Raw genomic sequence first — 18104 nt, 5'->3', positions numbered from 1 at the left:
AAACTATTCTAATGTTCAGATTCTGAGTTTAGTAAATAAATCATTTGTAAACAATAATTCAGCCAAACAACAATTCCTCCAACGTGCAACAATATGCACTTTTTATTTTTATTTTGGTACAATTGTATTTTATTCATCTGCTTGTTCTGTTGTGTTCTCTCTTGGTTTTGTACATCGGTCGGGGTATAGATTTACAGAACATCAAGACAGTCTCATTATATATGCTATCTCTCACAGTGAAATACATCAAACAGTTGACCAATACTTTTCTTTCCTCAGTCTAAGCGATAAGAACTGTGTTGAACATGTAAAGTCCATGCATCCCACTAGGAATACAGTAAAATCCATGTGTTACAGTAGGAATACAGTAAAATCCATGTGTTACAGTAGGAATACAGTAAAATCCATGTTACAGTAGGAATACAGTAAAATCCATGTGTTACAGTAGGAATACAGTAAATTCCATGTGTTACAGTAGGAATACAGTAAATTCCATGTGTTACAGTAGGAATACAGTAAAATCCATGTGTTACAGTAGGAATACAGTAAAATCCATGTGTTACAGTAGGAATACAGTAAATTCCATGTGTTACAGTAGGAATACAGTAAATTCCATGTGTTACAGTAGGAATACAGTAAAATCCATGTGTTACAGTAGGAATACAGTAAAATCCATGTTACAGTAGGAATACAGTAAAATCCATGTGTTACAGTAGGAATACAGTAAATTCCATGTGTTACAGTAGGAATACAGTAAATTCCATGTGTTACAGTAGGAATACAGTAAAATCCATGTGTTACAGTAGGAATACAGTAAAATCCATGTTACAGTAGGAATACAGTAAAATCCATGTGTTACAGTAGGAATACAGTAAATTCCATGTGTTACAGTAGGAATACAGTAAATTCCATTCATCCCAGTAGGAATACAGTAAATTCCATTCATCCCAGTAGAAATACAGTATGAGCTACTAGAGAAGCATGGCTTTGAGATGATGTTTGGGCAGATGGCTATGTTCGTTTCTATCCCATAGCAATACAGTACACCTCTCTCTCTCTCTCTCTGTCTCTCTCTCTCTCTGTCTCTGTCTCTCTCTCTCTCTCTCTCTGTCTCTCTCTGTCTCTGTCTCTGTCTCTCTCTCTCTCTCTCTCTCTCTCTCTCTCTCTCTCTCTCTCTCTCTCTCTCTCTCTCTCTCTCTCTCTCTCTCTCTGTCTCTGTCTCTGTCTCTGTCTCTGTCTCTGTCTCTGTCTCTGTCTCTGTCTCTGTCTCTGTCTCTCTCTCTCTCTCTCTCTCTCTCTGTCTCTGTCTCTGTCTCTCTCTCTCTCTCTCTCTCTCTCTCTCTCTCTCTCTCTCTCTCTCTCTCTCTCTCTCTCTCTCTCTCTCTCTCTGTCTCTGTGTCTCTGTCTCTGTCTCTGTCTCTCTCTCTCTCTGTCTCTGTCTCTGTCTCTGTCTCTGTCTCTCTCTCTCTGTCTCTGTCTCTGTCTCTGTCTCTGTCTCTGTCTCTCTCTCTCTCTCTCTCTCTCTCTCTCTCTCTCTCTCTCTCTCTCTCTCTCTCTCTCTCTCTCTCTCTCTCTCTCTCTGTCTCTGTCTCTGTCTCTGTCTCTGTCTCTGTCTCTGTCTCTGTCTCTGTCTCTGTCTCTCTCTCTCTCTCTCTCTCTGTCTCTGTCTCTCTCTCTCTGTCTCTGTCTCTCTCTCTCTCTCTCTCTCTCTCTCTCTCTCTCTCTCTCTCTCTCTCTCTCTCTCTCTCTCTCTCTGTCTCTGTCTCTGTCTCTGTCTCTGTCTCTGTCTCTGTCTCTCTCTCTGTCTCTGTCTCTCTCTCTCTCTCTCTCTCTCTCTCTCTCTCTCTCTCTCTCTCTCTCTCTCTCTCTCTCTCTCTCTCTCTCTCTCTCTCTCTCTCTCTCTCTCTCTCTCTCTGTCTCTGTCTCTGTCTCTGTCTCTGTCTCTGTCTCTGTCTCTGTCTCTGTCTCTGTCTCTCTCTCTCTCTCTCTCTCTCTCTCTCTCTCTCTCTCTGTCTCTGTCTCTGTCTCTGTGTCTCTCTCTCTCTCTCTCTCTCTCTCTCTCTCTCTCTGTGTGTCTCTGTCTCTCTCTCACTCTCTCTTGATAATTCTCTCTCTTTCCCACAATGCTCTGCCCCACGTTTGTGTCTCTTTTCTTAAATATGCTATTCTGTCACTGTTGTTGTTGGTGTTTGATGTGTCCTGTGTTACTCTCAATGCCTTTGGGTTGTGCTGTATTTCTTGTATATGATATATATATTTAGCATCAATGATGATGATGATGATGATGACTATGGAGAAAACAACAGGTTGACCAAAATAATCATCAAATGTTGTTGTTTTCTTCTATGGAATCGAACGTTAAATAAAGAGGATGTTGTCATGGGAACGGTTGTCATGCCTCTTTCCTTTCCTCTTCTCAGTCTCCCGAGTCCTCCAGACTATGGGGGCGGTATTCAATCCCATGGCGCGTTGTAGCACCTTTGTCATTTACAGGTCATTTCTAATTTGAGCGGACTTATGCAGCGTTTACCGTGAATGTGATCTCTGCGAATGCAGGAACCTTTAAACAGACATTGTCAACAAATACGTGATCGGATTGATTCCTGCCATGATCGTTTTGTTTTGAGCTTTAAAAAACAGTGACATCTTATTAAACTGGTCCTAAATATGTTGTGTTCTTATTAACCTGGTCCTAAATCTGTTGTGTTCTTATTAACCTGGTCCTAAATCTGTTGTTCTCTTATTAACCTGGTCCTAAATCTGTTGTGTTCTTATTAACCTGGTCCTAAATCTGTTGTTCTCTTATTAACCTGGTCCTAAATCTGTTGTGTTCTTATTAACCTGGTCCTAAATCTGTTGTGTTCTTATTAACCTGGTCCTAAATCTGTTGTTCTCTTATTAACCTGGTCCTAAATCTGTTGTGTTCTTATTAACCTGGTCCTAAATCTGTTGTTCTCTTATTAACCTGGTCCTAAATCTGTTCTCTTATTAACCTGGTCCTAAATCTGTTCTCTTATTAACCTGGTCCTAAATCTGTTGTTCTCTTATTAACCTGGGGCCTGTTGCACAAAAGTAGAATTAAGACATCCGGGATAAATGACTCAGCTGAGCTCAATGAAGCCAAAACATGTGCGTCCAGGCTTAATTGGTTGCACAAAGACCAAGCCAGGATGAGCAGACACGGATTCATTAAGCCAGGTGAAACCAATCCTGGATAGGTGCGCGCTCACGGCTCACTCAAATAGACCCCGCCACAGATCACAGATTAACTGATTTACCATGGCAACTAGAGCCGCGTACTTTTCCCCGTCGGAAGCACAAATCCTCATGGAGGCATACGAGGAGGTAAAAGATATAATTAAGAAGAAAGGCAACACCGCCACAGTGATAAAGCAAAGAGAAAAAGCGTGGCAAAGTATTGCAGACCGCCTGAATGCGTAAGTAGTGCACAATTACACACTCACCGCTCCGCTGAAACATCACAATTACAATTCAAATATTTAATTCACATCTCCAAAAATGCAGTTGTACTGTAATTATGAAACGGTTAAATTTTTTATTGAAATGCACTGCAGATATGAGTGAAATTGTGTAAAGTAACTCCATCACACTGTATAAAGCTATGATAAATGTTTTGATATTTTTACTGAAAACAAGACAAAAATACCAAGTAATTTTTTGCAGTGTGACTCCATTAAATGTGTGTGTGTGTGTGTGTGTGTAGATTAAACATGAACGGGCCAAAACGGACATGGCAGCAGGTCAAAATCAAATACAAGAACATTCTGCAGAATGGTATGGTCCCTGACTAATATTTAACAAAGCACAAGCATATATTGTACCCAGAAGGTGCCTGCTCACACATTGTCTGTACTGTTTTAGCAGTGAAAAAGAATACCCACAGACAAGGCACGGGTGGTGGGTCACCAAAGGCTGACCTTACCCCAGCAGAGGACATGGCCTTGGAGCTAAATAAAGGCAGGCCCGTCTTAGAGGGGATCCCTGGGGGGAAAGAGACGAGCATAGGTTCCTCCCAAGATGCCACCCGCTTCATTCAAGGTATGTCCTTCCATCTCTACATGGGATACAACCACATTCATATTGAATCAATTTGGACTGTCTGACTTTGGTTTACCTATTGCCTTGCAGTGTCTGGCAGCACTGTGTTCCTGTTAGAGCCACCAGCACAAGCACCAGACGATGCTGATCCAGTGAGTACTCCATCAAAGGCATACTGTAGGCCTGGCATGTCTTGTCTACTAGCTTCAATATGAATCCGATTAAATGTGATAGGGTGAAGGCCCCAGTGCAGCAGCAACAGCACATGATGGAGACGATGATGAGGAGGAGACCATCTCTCTGGATTCCAGAAGGCATGAGGTATCATGTTAAGACTGTGAAAGTACTATTTACTCTACAATGGTGAGGAGTCCTCATCAAAATCAAAAAATCTAATTTCTTTTACAGGACCCAGATGCTATACAGTGGGAAAACCAGCCTGGCAACATAGTGCGTATTAATAAAAGGACACCACATCCTGCCAAATTCCAGCTGCGCTAATTGTATTGTGTTCACAGAGCTCACAAGCTATCAGAAAGTTGTATGGCAACCACCTCCGGCGCCAAATAGAACTGGCAGACATAGACATTCAGTACAAGAAGAAAAAGATGGAAAATCTTGCACTGGAGTCCGAAATAAAAAAGAGGACAATTAGGAAACTGGACCTTGAAATAAAAAAACTTGAGAGGGAGGTGAGATATGCCTTCAATGTACACTGTATGCTAACTGTAACACAAATGTATTAATCATTATTTTTCTTTCCTCCCCCAGCTCCAAGAAGATGACACAGCTCAAAATAAAAATTAGGTATATTCTCGTAAAGTCAAGTGAGCCATGACATATGAGCTCTTATTGTGAGCACACAGGACGGTGGCATCTTTCTAAGTTTTTTTTTATTTTCCCAGCAATCAGTACAACCAAGTCATCGTTATAAGGCATCGCCCTCTTTTGCCCACCCCCCCAGCACCAGGTGTGGCCACTAGCCTATATGAAGGCCCAAAATTGTGTGTTCCTTTCTGCTCTGACAATGGCATGCCCATTCGTGCGAGATGTGGTGGATGAAGAAGCACTTGTGCTGAGGAGAGCCTTCAGGCGAGAAAGGGTCTTCAGGGACCGGTTGGACCCACTGGCCTTCCCTGATGACCATCTATATGAAAGATACAGGTTTTCTGCAGATGGCATCAGGTATCTATGCAGACTACTGGGTCCCAGGATTAAGCACCGCACTGCACGGAGCCATGCACTGAGTGTGGAGCAAATGGTTTGTGTGGCCTTGCGCTTTTTTGCTAGTGGAGCCTTCCTGTACTCAGTGGGGGATGCAGAACAGCTGAACAAGGCCACAATTTGCCGCACAATAAGGAGTGTGTGTCTGGCTATCAAAGCATTAGCAGATGTCTTCATCTCCTTCCCTGGCCACAGAAGACTCTGTGACATCAAAGAGGAGTTCTATAGGATTGCAGGTAAGAGGATCTACAAATTACAGGACAACTGTTAACACATAGTAGGATACTCATTACTTTGTGTGACAGGTTTCCCCAATGTCATTGGTGCAGTGGACTGCACACACATAAGGATAAAAGCCCCCTCAGGTGCCCATGAGGCCGATTTTGTGAATAGGAAATCCTTTCACAGCATTAATGTTCAGGTGAACATAACTTTTTGATATTGTCCATTGACGAACACTCTGCATTGCCAGTGATGTGCATTGATTGGTGTAATATTCCTCATCTTATGATTTCAGATGGTCTGCAATGCTGACTGTGTGATCAGCAATGTTGTGGCAAAATGGCCTGGCTCAGTCCATGACTCCAGAATCTTTCGGGCCTCTGAAATCTATCAGTGCCTATCACAAGGTAAGCCACACAACCCCTATTTATAACCATCATGGCTGTGTCAAGAATATCACTGTGTTTATGAGGTAGTAATGATGAGATTTTGTGTTGACAGGTGAATTCTCTGGTGTGTTGCTGGGAGACAGGGGGTATGGCTGCCAGCCTTTTCTCCTGACACCTTTCACAGACCCCCAGGAAGCACAGCAGGCCTACAACCATGCCCATGCCAGGACCAGGGCCAGAGTTGAAATGACCTTTGGCCTCCTGAAGGCACGCTTTCACTGCCTTCACAAATTAAGGGTCAGCCCTGTTAGGGCATGTGATATTACTGTGGCTTGTGCTGTCCTCCACAATGTGGCCTGCCTGAGGAAGGAGAGGGCCCCCAGAGTGCCACCAGCCATGGACTGGGACAATCCGGCAATCTTCCCTGATGACGACAGTGGTCGGCTGCTGAGGGACCAATATGTGTTGAATTATTTTAGTTAGTATGTGTGCTTTCAATTTTGGTTAAATATGTCCTGCGGTGGCAGAGGAATTTGGGTTTTTTTGGGTTCGTTTTTTGACGAATTTGGCCTCTTATGATGTTTGTGCGGTATACTGTGTGTAATACAAGGCTGCAGGGAGGCTACTGCATCCATTCATTTGTCTGTTCAGTTGATGTGTATGGATTTGTCCTGCATTTATTTTAGTGTGCAGACATGCAGGGTGTGTTATATACAGACCTTTGAATGTGTATGTATCATTTTGTATAATATGCTTGGATTCTGTGCTTTCCATCTTGTAGAGTCACTGTGACTTCAGTTTCGAAAGGAGCTGATGGTTTACCTGCTTTGTTTTGTCCTTATTCAATAAAGGAACATAATGTTACACATTGTGTTTTTATATTCATATGGAATGTGTATTTGTTTATATGACAGAGTACTAGGGCCACACTGAAGAAAAAGGATAAAGTCATAAATTTATGAGGCTGGTTCTTTCTGCAGAAAAGCTACATATTGTTTTTACAGTTTTGATACTTATGACAATGTGATACTTAATATTCTGGCACATCAGCATGTCTTTGTTTATGAAACCATACTGAAGTACAATTTCACGAAATGCCCCACATCTGTCATTTTAACAACTGTCCTCCTTTAAAACAACTGGTTACAATATTATGACTTGTGTTTTTTTCCCCTCTGTGGCCCTAATATTCTATCATTTTATATATAGCCTTATAGTCTATGGGAAACTGTAAATTATCTAATGATAGCAACATCATCTAAAAATCATTTTTTATCCAAAATCATTGAAATTAATGATCACAAACGTTTAAATAATAACAGTGGGTCTAGTTATATGTGATAACAATGTATAGTGAGCAGTGAAATAACTATTGGTTTCCATTTGTGGTGACTGCTGACTGACATTAGGGATGAGATTAAATAGATCCTGGAATTTAGCCTGGTCTGGAGCAGGCTAGCTCCACAGAATAAATCTCCATGGTAATTTATACCATAACATATCCTCCTGCCCCCTATCCATCTTTAGTGCAACCGGATTACGGATCAATTGAGCCAGGATCACCAAGATATCCTGGCTTAATCCCTTATCCTAGTTTTGTGCAACAGGCCCCTGGTCCTAAATCTGTTGTGTTCTTATTAACCTGGTCCTAAATCTGTTGTGTTCTTATTAACCTGGTCCTAAATCTGTTGTTCTCTTATTAACCTGGTCCTAAATCTGTTGTGTTCTTATTAACCTGGTCCTAAATCTGTTGTTCTCTTATTAACCTGGTCCTAAATATGTTGTTCTCTTATTAACCTGGTCCTAAATCTGTTGTGTTCTTATTAACCTGGTCCTAAATCTGTTGTGTTCTTATTAACCTGGTCCTAAATATGTTGTGTTCTTATTAACCTGGTCCTAAATCTGTTGTGTTCTTATTAACCTGGTCCTAAATCTGTTGTTCTCTTATTAACCTGGTCCTAAATCTGTTGTTCTCTTATTAACCTGGTCCTAAATCTGTTCTCTTATTAACCTGGTCCTAAATCTGTTCTCTTATTAACCTGGTCCTAAATCTGTTGTTCTCCTATTAACCTGGTCCTAAATCTGTTCTCTTATTAACCTGGTCCTAAATCTGTTGTTCTCTTATTAACCTGGTCCTAAATCTGTTGTTCTCTTATTAACCTGGTCCTAAATCTGTTGTTCTCTTATTAACCTGGTCCTAAATCTGTTGTTCTCTTATTAACCTGGTCCTAAATCTGTTGTGTTCTTGACAACTCCATTTCTTGCTGTCATTGTCAATGTTTAGCTAACCAGTTTGGCAGTATACTGTATGGTTGGTTTATTTCAAGTTGAAGGTATGTCGGGTTTACAACTAAAATCTAACCAGAACTGGATGTTGACTTGATGTTTCCACCAGGGTTGTGTTGCCATGACACCGAGGGAGGCCGACTTGCTCTTGATAACCGTTTCCATAGAAACAGGCATAACAGTTGCGGTATCCGTGTCAACAGTAGCCATTTCCTAAAAAGACCGTTACTGGTCAAGATAACTGACTGTTATGCATTGGCGACCCGTCCTTCAGGTGCTTTGAGCCTCACCTGTTTAGCTAAAAAATATATATGTGGGTTTTTTTTTTTTGGGGGGGGGGCTGATTTAAAACATGGTCTCTTTTTTGCTTTCTTGAGGAAGGCAGCTCCAACATGCAGGTGTTACAGCCTGGCTCAGTGCTTTCTGTGGTGGTGGGGCAGCCTGCGGAAAATACAGAGCGAAGGGGTTGGTAATGTTCTCTAGTTGCTCCGTGATTGGCTCAGTGTTCTGTCACTCATGGGGACACTACGTCACCGCCAAATCTGAGGGTAGAGTTCTAAAATTCGAGCCCCTTGGGTGCTGCCATAGAGTTATATTAGTAGTGCCCATCCAAGAAGGCTCAAGGTCATTGGCCACAGATAAAATAACGTCAAATCACGTTATATCTACAGTAGCTTTGATTGGACTGATCTTAGCTAGCAAGCTAGCAGTCATCATCATCATCATCTCTCTCCAGTCCTCTCCTCTACCCCCCTCTGTCCTGTCCTGTCCTCTACCCCCCTCTGTCCTGTCCTGTCCTCTACCCTCCTCTGTCCTGTCCTGTCCTGTCCTCTACCCCCCTCTGTCCTGTCCTGTCCTGTCCTGTCCTCTACCCCCCTCTGTCCTGTCCTGTCCTCTACCCCCCTCTGTCCTGTCCTGTCCTCTACCCCCCTCTGTCCTGTCCTGTCCTCTACCCTCCTCTGTCCTGTCCTCTCCTTTACCCCCCTCTGTCCTTTCCTGTCCTCTACCCTCCTCTGTCCTGTCCTCTCCTTTACCCCCCTCTGTCCTGTCCTGTCCTCTACCCCCCTCTGTCCTGTCCTGTCCTCTACCCTCCTCTGTCCTGTCCTCTCCTTTACCCCCCTCTGTCCTTTCCTGTCCTCTACCCTCCTCTGTCCTGTCCTCTCCTTTACCCCCCTCTGTCCTGTCCTGTCCTCTACCCCCCTCTGTCCTGTCCTGTCCTCTACCCCCCTCTGTCCTGTCCTGTCCTCTACCCCCCTCTGTCCTGTCCTGTCCTCTACCCTCCTCTGTCCTGTCCTCTCCTTTACCCCCCTCTGTCCTGTCCTGTCCTCTACCCTCCTCTGTCCTGTCCTCTCCTTTACCCCCCTCTGTCCTGTCCTGTCCTCTACCCTCCTCTGTCCTGTCCTCTCCTTTACCCCCCTCTGTCCTGTCCTGTCCTCTACCCTCCTCTGTCCTGTCCTCTACCCCCCTCTGTCCTTTCCTGTCCTCTCCTTTACCCCCCTCTGTCCTGTCCTGTCCTGTCGTCTACCCCCCTCTGTCCTGTCCTCTCCTCTACCCCCCTCTGTCCTGTCCTGTCCTCTACCCTCCTCTGTCCTGTCCTCTCCTTTACCCCCCTCTGTCCTTTCCTGTCCTCTCCTTTACCCCCCTCTGTCCTGTCCTGTCCTCTACCCTCCTCTGTCCTGTCCTCTCCTTTACCCCCCTCTGTCCTGTCCTGTCCTCTACCCTCCTCTGTCCTGTCCTCTACCCTCCTCTGTCCTGTCCTCTCCTTTACCCCCCTCTGTCCTTTCCTGTCCTCTCCTTTACCCCCCTCTGTCCTGTCCTGTCCTGTCCTCTACCCCCCTCTGTCCTGTCCTGTCCTCTACCCTCCTCTGTCCTGTCCTCTCCTTTACCCCCCTCTGTCCTTTCCTGTCCTCTCCTCTACCCTCCTCTCTCTCCTCCTCTCCCCATGCCCGTCCTCTCCTCTCCTCTCTCCTCATTTCTCTCCAGTCCTCTCCTCTCCCTTCCTCTCTCTGTCCTCTTCTCTCACCTCTCTCCAGTCCTCTCCTCTCTCCTCCTCTCTCCAGTCCTCTACCCTCCTCTCTCTCCTCCTCTCCCCATTCCCGTCCTCTCCTCTCCTCTCTCCTCATTTCTCTCCCTCCTCTCTCTGTCCTCTCCTCTCACCTCCTCTCTCCTCCTCTCCCCATTCCCGTCCTCCCCTCTCCTCTCTCTCATTTCTCTCCAGTCCTCTCCTCTCCCCTCCTCTCTCCAGTCCTCTCCCCTCCTCTCCCCTCCTCTCCCTACCTCTCTCCAGTCCTCTCCCAGAATCAGCCATTATCAACAGCAACCTTGGTGCATTTAGGGTTAAGTGCCTTGCTCAAGGGCACATCGACAGATTTTTTTTCACCTTGTCGGCTCAGTGATTTGAACTAGCGACCTCTAACTGCCAGGCTACCTGCCGCTCTATATGTCCCTAAGAAACAGTAGGCGTGTCCTTGAATGAGTAGGTGCGTCCAAACCTTTGACTGGTACTGTATGTTAGCAAAAACATCTTGAGAACCTATTTTGCGTGTTTTTTTTTGTGTGTGTTAAGAGTTAGGAAAACATTCCCTAAATGTCAAACAGAACACGGTTACAATGTTCTCAGAATATCCCATATTAATGTTCTAGACTCGTTTCCTTCCTATGTCCAGTTTTAACGGAGGGTTCGGAGAATATTCCAACAACGTCCCACCAAACATGGTCGCCATGTTCTCAGAATATCAGATATTAATGCTCTGGACATGTAGCAGGAACATTTGTTGTCAGGATGTCACCTGATAGTCCCCCCCCCCAGGGGTAGTGGAAATATGATAATAATTATCTCAGGGGTAAAGGCGTCTACTAGGTTTGGTTTTGCTTCTAACAGAACTAGGCTAGGCAAAGCGAACGTCTGTGCCTTGCATACTCCCTCAAATATACATTTGCTTGAAAAAAACAAGAAAGTAGCGATACTACTGTTTGTCCCTCCTGAGACGCCGTGTAAAACGTACAGTAACACTTCCTCAAACTAGTCAGAATCAATCTAAGGCCTAGATTCAATCAGATCAAGGTGATAGCATGGCGGATGTTATGGCGGTGTCGGGGTGGAACCGTCCAACCGGTGAGTAGATCCTCTTTCAATAGCTGTCAGGTAGCCACACCCACTGTAACGACTGTAACGAGTGTGTGGACAGGTGTCTTTTATACAGGTAACGAGTTCAAACAGGTGCAGTTAATAGAGGTAATGAGTGGAGAACAGGAGGGCTTCTTAAAGAAAAACTAACAGGTCTGTGAGAGCCAGAATTCTTACTGGTTGGTAGGTGATCAAATACTTATGTCATGCAATAAAATGCAAATTAATTACTTAAAAATCATACAATGTGATTTTCTGGCTTATTGTTTTAGATTCCGTCTCTCACAGTTGAAGTGTACCTATGATAAAAAATTACAGACCTCTACATGCTTTGTAAGTAGGAAAACCTGCAAAATCGGCAGTGTATCAAATACTTGTTCTCCCCACTGTGTATGTCTGTCTCTCTTTCTCTCCATCTCTTTCTCTATATTTAGCTATAGCCAGATTTGGTGTAATATATGTAATTGGCCATTGATTATAAAATATCAATAATCAGATTGTGGTTATTTGCTGTTTGTATGCAGTATACAGTTGGATATTATAATGACACATGGTGGCAGTAGTGGCTCAGTTGAGTTTTATCATTATCTTCACAGAACCATCAACCATCACAGAACCTTTACAGAAACATCACAGAACCTTCACAGAACCTTTACAGAACCTTTACAGAACCATAACAGAACCATCACAGAACCATCACAGAACCTTTACAGAACCATAACAGAACCATCACAGAACCTTTACAGAACCATAACAGAACCATCACAGAACCATCACAGAACCTTTACAGAACCATCACATAACCATCACAGAACCATCACAGAACCATCACAGAACCTTTACAGAACCATCACAGAACCTTTACAGAAACTTTACAGAACCTTTACAGAACCATGAGAGAAGTGCCTGTCTCGTTTGTGGTTTAACATGTGGCCGTGGTTGTTAGTTTCACAAAGGTCTGGCGTCAAACCCATAATATAGCTTTCACGCACGGCTAAACCGTACATTTCCTCATCGTTTATACGATGTCATGCGCTCCACCCTGTCTGCTCCTTGTACCCATATTAGATTGACTCGCGGTCGTCTAGATGATGATTCTACGTAATGGATTTCACTGCCTGCTGTGGAACAGCATTGTCATTGTGTTTCTATCCTACACAAAATAGGGCATCCAGCATCTGTGTTTCTTCAGACACTAATTTCTTACGTTCCTCACGTATTCTTCACCATCTCTGTGCTCTCATTATCCCTCTCTCCTCTCCTCTCCTCCCCCCTGCCCCTCTCTTTCTCGTGTCCCTCCCCTTTTCTCTGAATGCTAAGCTCCTCTCTCCTCTTCTCTCCTCCCCCCTGCCTTTCTCTTTCTCGTGTCCCTCCCCTATTCTCTGGATGCTAAGCTCCTCCCTCCTCTCCTCCCTCCTGTGTTCATCTCTCCAGCTCTCAGGGTGACAGTCAGTTTTGGTCTTCTCCTTGTCGGGGCAGCCTCATCTCTCCTGAAGGATGTCGGGCCCTCTGACTAACAGCTCCAGCTTTAGCTCTGTGTTCTTCCTGCTGTCTCTCTCCATGGTCTTCCTCCTGCTGCCGCTGCGGCTGGACGCTAAGGTAAGAAAGAGAGACGGACGCACAGAGACAGTCCCGAGACACGCTAGCATCACCCTCAGCTCATCACATAATTCTATTAGATTCTATTGGAATCAGCGACACCTTTATTTATATATTGTTGGGTTCACAGGAGGTTGGTGGCGCCTGAATTGGGGAGGACGGGCTCGTGGTAATGGCTGGAGCGGAATTAGTGGAATGGTTTCAAATACATCAAAAAACAAGGTTTTCCATGTGTTTGATGCCATTCCATTCGCTCCGTTCCGGATGTTATTATGAGCCGCCCTCCCTTCACCAGCCTCCTGTGGCTGGGTTGTGTTGTTTGAATGTGCTGTTGATCCTTGGAGGCACGTTTTTCTCCGTTTGTTGTGTGTCAGTGATGATGAGTCATCAATAAGCTAACTGATTATTCCGTGGTTGCCATGGTGCCGTGAGGAATCCTTGACAGAGAGCTCTGTATATATTGCAGACATTGCTACATTTTTTTTTACTTTTAAGTGTTTGTTGTTGCATTTTTTGAGTATTTTTTTGCTAATCTACTTTTATTTTTTTGCTAATCCCTTAGGGGTGATGGTGAAGGAAAAAAACAGCCAGGCTTATCCGTTCCCTCAGTTTGTTTATCCGTTCCCTCCGTTTGTTTATCCGTTCCCTCAGTTTGTTTATCCGTTCCCTCAGTTTGTTTATCCGTTCCCTCAGTTTGTTTATCCGTTCCCTCAGTTTGTTTATCCGTTCCCTCAGTTTGTTTATCCGTTCCCTCCGTTTGTTTATCCGTTCCCTCCGTTTGTTTATCCGTTCCCTCCGTTTGTTTATCCGTTCCCTCCGTTTGTTTATCCGTTCCCTCCGTTTGTTTTCACCATGTTTTATTAAACATACATGGCCCTGTCTTTATGGGGGTAAAACACTGCATGGGTCGTGGGGATGAGAGACGCGACAAAATGGACAACTATTCAATGTTTTCCAAGTGGCATGAATCCGAGTTGGCACAAAGTGTGACCTATTTGCCTTGCATCGTAAACATGCATCATTCAGTTACCACTGCTAGTTAGGATCCTGGCTTTTCAGGTTATTGACATAACATTGCCTTATTGAGGGTCTTGCGCGCCCGTTAAGTACGTCATCATGTAGATTCTAGAAGACCATCTCCCACCAACTACATCATCTTCGGCAGGTAGCCTAGCGGTTCAGAGCGTTGAGCCAGTAGCCGAAAGGTCACCAGTTCGAATCCCCGAGTCCGCAAGGTGGAAAAATCTGCTGTTCTTCTCTTGAACAAGGCAGTTTAAATCCCCAAACAACTGCTCCCCGGATGCCGATGATTAAGGCAGCGTATTATGAAAGCTAGCTAGCTAGATTTTGGTTTACATAAACAAATGTAGTTCGCTAGTTATCTAGTTAGCTAGGTAACGTTAGCTACGCTACCACAGCTTGGTAATATGTGGTTCAATAGAATCAATAGATGGTGCAGCAACAGTCTAATTAGCATAACCTACTGCTGCTGGGAAGAGGAGCTAGCTGCTATGGCAACAGGCTTTTGAGGGCGCAGGCTTTGTCCTCACTATAAAACACAACACACACACACACATTCTCTCTCTCTCTGTCTCTGGCTCTCTGTCTCTCTCTCTCCGTCTCTCTGTCTCTCTCTCTCTGTCTGTCTCTGTCTCTCTCTCTCTGTCTCTCTGTCTCTCTGTCTCTCTCTCTCTCTCTCTCTCTCTCTGTCTCTCTGTCTCTCTCTCTCTGTCTCTCTGTCTCTCTCTCTCTCTCTCTCTCTCTCTGGCTCTCTGTCGCTCTCTCTCTCTCTCTCTCTCTCTCAATTCAATTCAATTCAATTCAAGGGGCTTTATTGGCATGGGAAACATGTGTTAACATTGCCAAAGCAAGTGAGGTAGATAATATACAAAAGTGAAATAAACAATACAAATTAACAGTAAACATTACACATACAGAAGTTTCAAAACAAAAAAGACATTACAAATGTCATATTATATATATACAGTGTTGTAACAATGTACAAATGGTTAAAGCACACAAGTTAAAATAAATAAGCATAAATATGGGTTGTATTTACAATGGTGTTTGTTCTTCACTGGTTGCCCTTTTCTTGTGGCAACAGGTCACAAATCTTGCTGCTGTGATGGCACACTGTGGAATTTCACCCAGTAGATATGGGAGTTTATCAAAATTGGATTTGTTTTCGAATTCTTTGTGGATCTGTGTAATCTGAGGGAAATATGTCTCTCTAATATGGTCATACATTGGGCAGGAGGTTAGGAAGTGCAGCTCAGTTTCCACCTCATTTTGTGGGCAGTGAGCACATAGCCTGTCTTCTCTTGAGAGCCATGTCTGCCTACGGCGGCCTTTCTCAATAGCAAGGCTATGCTCACTGAGTCTGTACATAGTCAAAGCTTTCCTTAAGTTTGGGTCAGTCACAGTGGTCAGGTATTCTGCCACTGTGTACTCTCTGTTTAGGGCCAAATAGCATTCTAGTTTGCTCTGTTTTTTTGTTAATTCTTTCCAATGTGTCAAGTAATTATCTTTTTGTTTTCTCATGATTTGGTTGGGTCTAATTGTGCTGTTGTCCTGGGGCTCTGTGGGGTGTGTTTGTGTTTGTGAACAGAGCCCTAGGACCAGCTTGCTTAGGGGACTCTTCTCCAGGTTCATCTCTCTGTAGGTGATGGCTTTGTTATGGAAGGTTTGGGAATCGCTTCCTTTTAGGTGGTTGTAGAATTTAACGGCTCTTTTCTGGATTTTGATAATTAGTGGGTATCGGCCTAATTCTGCTCTGCATGCATTATTTGGTGTTCTACGTTGTACACGGAGGATATTTTTGCAGAATTCTGCATGCAGAGTCTCAATTTGGTGTTTGTCCCATTTTGTGAAATCTTGGTTGGTGAGCGGACCCCAGACCTCACAACCATAAAGGGCAATGGGCTCTATGACTGATTCAAGTATTTTTAGCCAGATCCTAATTGGTATGTTGAAATTTATGTTCCTTTTGATGGCATAGAATGCCCTTCTTGCCTTGTCTCTCAGGTCGTTCACAGCTCTGTGGAAGCTACCTGTGGTGCTGATGTTTAGGCCGAGGTATGTATAGTTTTTTGTGTGCTCTAGGGCAACGGTGTCTAGATGGAATTTGTGGTCCTGGCGACTGGACCTTTTTTGGAACACCATTATTTTGGTCTTACTGAGATTTACTGTCAGGGCCCAGGTCTGACAGAATCTGTGCAGAAGATCTAGGTGCTGCTGTAGGCCCTCCTTGGTTGGTGACAGAAGCACCAGATCATCAGCAAACAGTAGACATTTGACTTCGGATTCTAGTAGGGTGAGACCGGGTGCTGCAGACTGTTCTAGTGCCCGCGCCAATTCGTTGATATATATGTTGAAGAGGGTGGGGCTTAAGCTGCATCCCTGTCTCACCCCACGACCCTGTGAGAAGAAATGTGTATGTTTTTTGCCAATTTTAACCGCACACTTGTTGTTTGTGTACATGGATTTTATGATGTCGTATGTTTTACCCCCAACACCACTTTCCATCAATTTGTATAGCAGACCCTCATGCCAAATTGAGTCGAAGGCTTTTTTGAAATCAACAAAGCATGAGAAGACTTTGCCTTTGTTTTGGTTTGTTTGGTTGTCAATTAGGGTGTGTAGGGTGAATACATGGTCTGTTGTACGGTAATTTGGTAAAAAGCCAATTTGACATTTGCTCAGTACATTGTTTTCATTGAGGAAATGTACGAGTCTGCTGTTAATGATAATGCAGAGTATTTTCCCAAGGTTACTGTTGACGCATATTCCACGGTAGTTATTGGGGTCAAATTTGTCTCCACTTTTGTGGATTGGGGTGATCAGTCCTTGGTTCCAAATATTGGGGAAGATGCCAGAGCTAAGGACGATGTTAAAGAGTTTTAATATAGCCAATTGGAATTTGTTGTCTGTATATTTGATCATTTCATTAAGGATACCATCAACACCACAGGCCTTTTTGGGTTGGAGGGTTTTTATTTTGTCCTGTAACTCATTCAAGGTAATTGGAGAATCCAGTGGGTTCTGGTAGTCTTTAATAGTTGATTCTAGGATCTCTCTCTGTCTGTCTGTCTCTCACTCTCTCTCTCTCTGGCTCTCTCTCTGGCTCTATGTCCCTCTCTCTGGCTCTATGTCCATCTCTCTCTCAATTCAATTCAATTCAATTCAAGGGACTTTATCGTCATGGGAAACATGTGTTAACATTGCCAAAGCAAGTGAGGCTAGATAATATACACAAGTGAAATAAACAATAAAAATGAACCGTAAACATTACAATCACAGAAGTTCCAAAAGATTAAAGACATTACAAATGTCATATTGTATATATACAGTGTTGTAACGATGTACAGATGGTTAAAGTACAAAAGGGAAAATAAATAAACATAAATATGGGTTGTATTTACAATGGTGTTTGTTCTTCACTGGTTGCCCTTTTCTTTTGGCAACAGGTCACAAATCTTGCTGCTGTGATGGCACACTGTGGAATTTCACCCAGTAGATATGGGAGTTTATCAAAATCGGGTTTGTTTTCGAATTCTTTGTGGATCTGTGTAATCTGAGGGAAATATGTGTCTCTAATATAGTCATACATTTGGCAGGAGGTCAGGAAGTACAGCTCAGTTTCCACCTCATTTTGTGGGCAGCGTGCACATAGCCTGTCTTCTCTTGACAGCCAGGTCTGCCTACGACGACCTTTCTCAATAGCAAGGCTATGCTCACTGAGTCTGTACATAGTCAAAGCTTTCCTTAAGTTTGGGTCAGTCACAGTGGTCAGGTATTCTGCCACGGTGTACTCTCTGTTTAGGGCCAAATAGCATTCTATTTTGCTCAGTTTTTTGTTAATTCTTTCCAATGTGTCAAGTAACAAATTATTTTTGTTTTCTCATGATTTGGTTGGGTCTAATTGTGTTGCTGTCCTGGGGCTCTGTGGGGTCTGGTTGTGTTTGTGAACAGAGCCCTAGGACCAGCTTGCTTAGGGGACTCTTCTCCAGATTCATCTCTCTGTAGGTGAGGGCTTTGTTATGGAAGGTTTGGGAATCACTTCCTTTTAGGTGGTTGTAGAATTTAACGTCTCTTTTCTGGATTTTGATAATTAGTGGGTATCGGCCTAATTCTGCTCTGCATGTATCATTTGATGTTTTAAATTGTACACAGAGGATATTTTTTAGCAGAATTCTGCA

General features: G+C 43.7%; 2 protein-coding genes across 2 annotated transcripts in view; both read left to right on the top strand.

Annotated features, from left to right (window-relative positions):
- The first annotated feature begins 3055 nt into the window (after positions 1 to 3055).
- On the top strand, positions 3056 to 6781 carry LOC139543148 (uncharacterized). The gene is made up of 9 exons (XM_071349385.1): positions 3056 to 3795; positions 3883 to 4059; positions 4150 to 4211; positions 4294 to 4380; positions 4468 to 4509; positions 4578 to 4751; positions 4831 to 5519; positions 5801 to 5912; positions 6007 to 6781. Exons 1-7 carry the CDS (start codon positions 3699 to 3701, stop codon positions 4864 to 4866), a joined length of 675 nt encoding a protein of 224 aa, XP_071205486.1. The 5' UTR covers positions 3056 to 3698; the 3' UTR covers positions 4867 to 5519; positions 5801 to 5912; positions 6007 to 6781.
- A 5818-nt stretch (positions 6782 to 12599) lies between these two features.
- The window catches only part of LOC139543150 (uncharacterized), a 29099-nt gene continuing 23594 nt past the window's right edge, over positions 12600 to 18104 (top strand). The window contains exon 1 of the mRNA XM_071349389.1: positions 12600 to 12906. Coding sequence (XP_071205490.1) covers positions 12805 to 12906 — 102 coding nt within the window. The 5' untranslated portion in view covers positions 12600 to 12804. The remainder of the gene's footprint in view (positions 12907 to 18104) is intronic.

The sequence above is a fragment of the Salvelinus alpinus genome, chromosome 17 (genome assembly GCF_045679555.1).
Source record: "Salvelinus alpinus chromosome 17, SLU_Salpinus.1, whole genome shotgun sequence".
Classification (NCBI taxonomy): Eukaryota; Metazoa; Chordata; class Actinopteri; order Salmoniformes; family Salmonidae; genus Salvelinus; species Salvelinus alpinus.
The sequence above is the reverse complement of the archived record's forward strand: the minus strand, read 5'-3'. Positions and strand labels throughout refer to the sequence as shown.

Excerpts from the sequence above, each read along its gene's own strand:
- LOC139543148 (XM_071349385.1), top strand. The coding sequence starts at position 3,699 with ATGTGTGTGTGTGTGTGTGTGTGTAGATTAAACATGAACGGGCCAAAA. Across the intron at positions 3,796-3,882 it reads CAAGAACATTCTGCAGAATG|CAGTGAAAAAGAATACCCAC; the intron begins GTATGGTCCCTG and ends GTACTGTTTTAG. Across the intron at positions 4,752-4,830 it reads TAAAAAAACTTGAGAGGGAG|CTCCAAGAAGATGACACAGC; the intron begins GTGAGATATGCC and ends TTCCTCCCCCAG.